The sequence below is a fragment of the Polistes canadensis genome, unplaced genomic scaffold (genome assembly GCF_001313835.1).
Source record: "Polistes canadensis isolate GaletaPanama2010 unplaced genomic scaffold, ASM131383v1 scaffold_21, whole genome shotgun sequence".
NCBI classification, from domain to species: domain Eukaryota; kingdom Metazoa; phylum Arthropoda; class Insecta; order Hymenoptera; family Vespidae; genus Polistes; species Polistes canadensis.
In genome coordinates this window covers 53296-54819 of record NW_014569568.1, presented here as the reverse complement: position 1 = coordinate 54819, position 1524 = coordinate 53296, and the positions used below count along the sequence as shown (strand labels likewise).

General features: G+C 27.6%; 1 protein-coding gene across 1 annotated transcript in view; it reads left to right on the top strand.

The window, feature by feature from the left end:
* LOC106793943 (potassium voltage-gated channel subfamily H member 2) overlaps positions 1 to 1524 on the top strand; it is a gene marked incomplete in the record, with an annotated part of 48412 nt that overhangs the window by 32770 nt on the left and 14118 nt on the right. Inside the window, 2 exon segments of the mRNA XM_014761247.1 lie at positions 296 to 483; positions 1163 to 1287. Coding sequence (XP_014616733.1) covers positions 296 to 483; positions 1163 to 1287 — 313 coding nt within the window.

Here is a 1524-nt window from a genome sequence, read left to right as displayed (position 1 = left end):
TTGAGAAAATTACAAGTTTGCATATTAGTTAATTAAAAAATATTCATTAATTATATCAAATTTGACAATGTTTCTATTAATTTATCGATATGTAATTAGATTGTATATATTACTTTTAAACTAATTTAAATAAAATAATGTATAATTACAGGGGGTGGGGGGCTGTAAAAATGAACTTACACCACTTTCAAAATAAATGCTCCATATATTGTTATGTGATGAAGGATTATATAATTTGTTATAAAAAAAATAAAAAATAAAATAATAATAATAATAATTAATTTCTTAACGATAGGAAGAACAAGCAGGTGTTGATCCAATGTCAGCAAGGTTTCCTGTAAGTACTCCAACAGACGTCGAAGTTGACGCCAGGAGATTTGCCTTCCGTCCACCAAGATACCGTCGAGGACCTGGAGGAGGTCCTGGCACCAATCTTATACCTACAGGTCGACAAGATTCCTTGCAAGACGAACAAGAAGACTAGTAATTATCTATTTTTTAACATTTTTCTTTTATTTTCTTTTCTTTTTATCCTCTCTCTAGTTTTCATTATTTTTTTTATAGTAAAAGCCTAGACACGTCACCCTCTCGCAATCCTAAATCTTATCAAGGGGTTTTTGTTTTTTTTAATTATTAATAATATAATAATAATAATAAATTAGAATATATTATACTGAATTGTGGCAATTAAGTTCTCGACGATTTATTTTTTTCAATTTTAACAAATACATTTAATGACATATATATATAATATATAACAAATTATTGTTTATAATCTATATATATAATCAGGTTTTTATTGCACAACTTACAAAGTTTTTTACAATGTCTTATCATTATTTCACTTATAATTATCTCACATTTTGGATTTATTCTTAACACACCCCTCGTCTACCACTAATTATCACCAATCTTAAAATTATATTATCTAAAAATTATAACTATCCAAATCTCAATTGTTTATAATCTATTTTAAAGTAAAATTATTATATAAATAAAAAATAATAACTTTCTCTCCTAATACTTTTTATTAATTTCTTGAAAAAGTTTGAACAAACAAACAAAAATGAAAGTGGCGTGTGTTCTAGGCTATAACAAAATACTTTTCTTTAAATAATAATTATATTAACAAATGATATATAAATAAATTATTTTTTTGCAGCGATAAGAGTAGTGGTCACGGTATACTTGAATTTAGTACCGACAAAGCTGGTCAAGATGTGACACCGTTAAATTTGGAATTCGATGAACCGAAGCAAAGAAGTTCTACTTTGAATTCCATTACCGGTGAGATGATAAAACGTTTGTTCATTGATTATTTTCTCAAGAAATCTTTTATAATTCTTCAGAATTATATATATCGAGACCTTATACAACAATTTTCGTGCCTGTCTTTTTTATTAATGTTTGAGGAATGTGGTTTTCTGCTGCACGACAATATAGATTGGGTCGCCCCCTCACCCCACCCACCCCACCGTTTAGATCGATACGGAAATATTTTTTTTTTTCGTTAGATCTCATTAC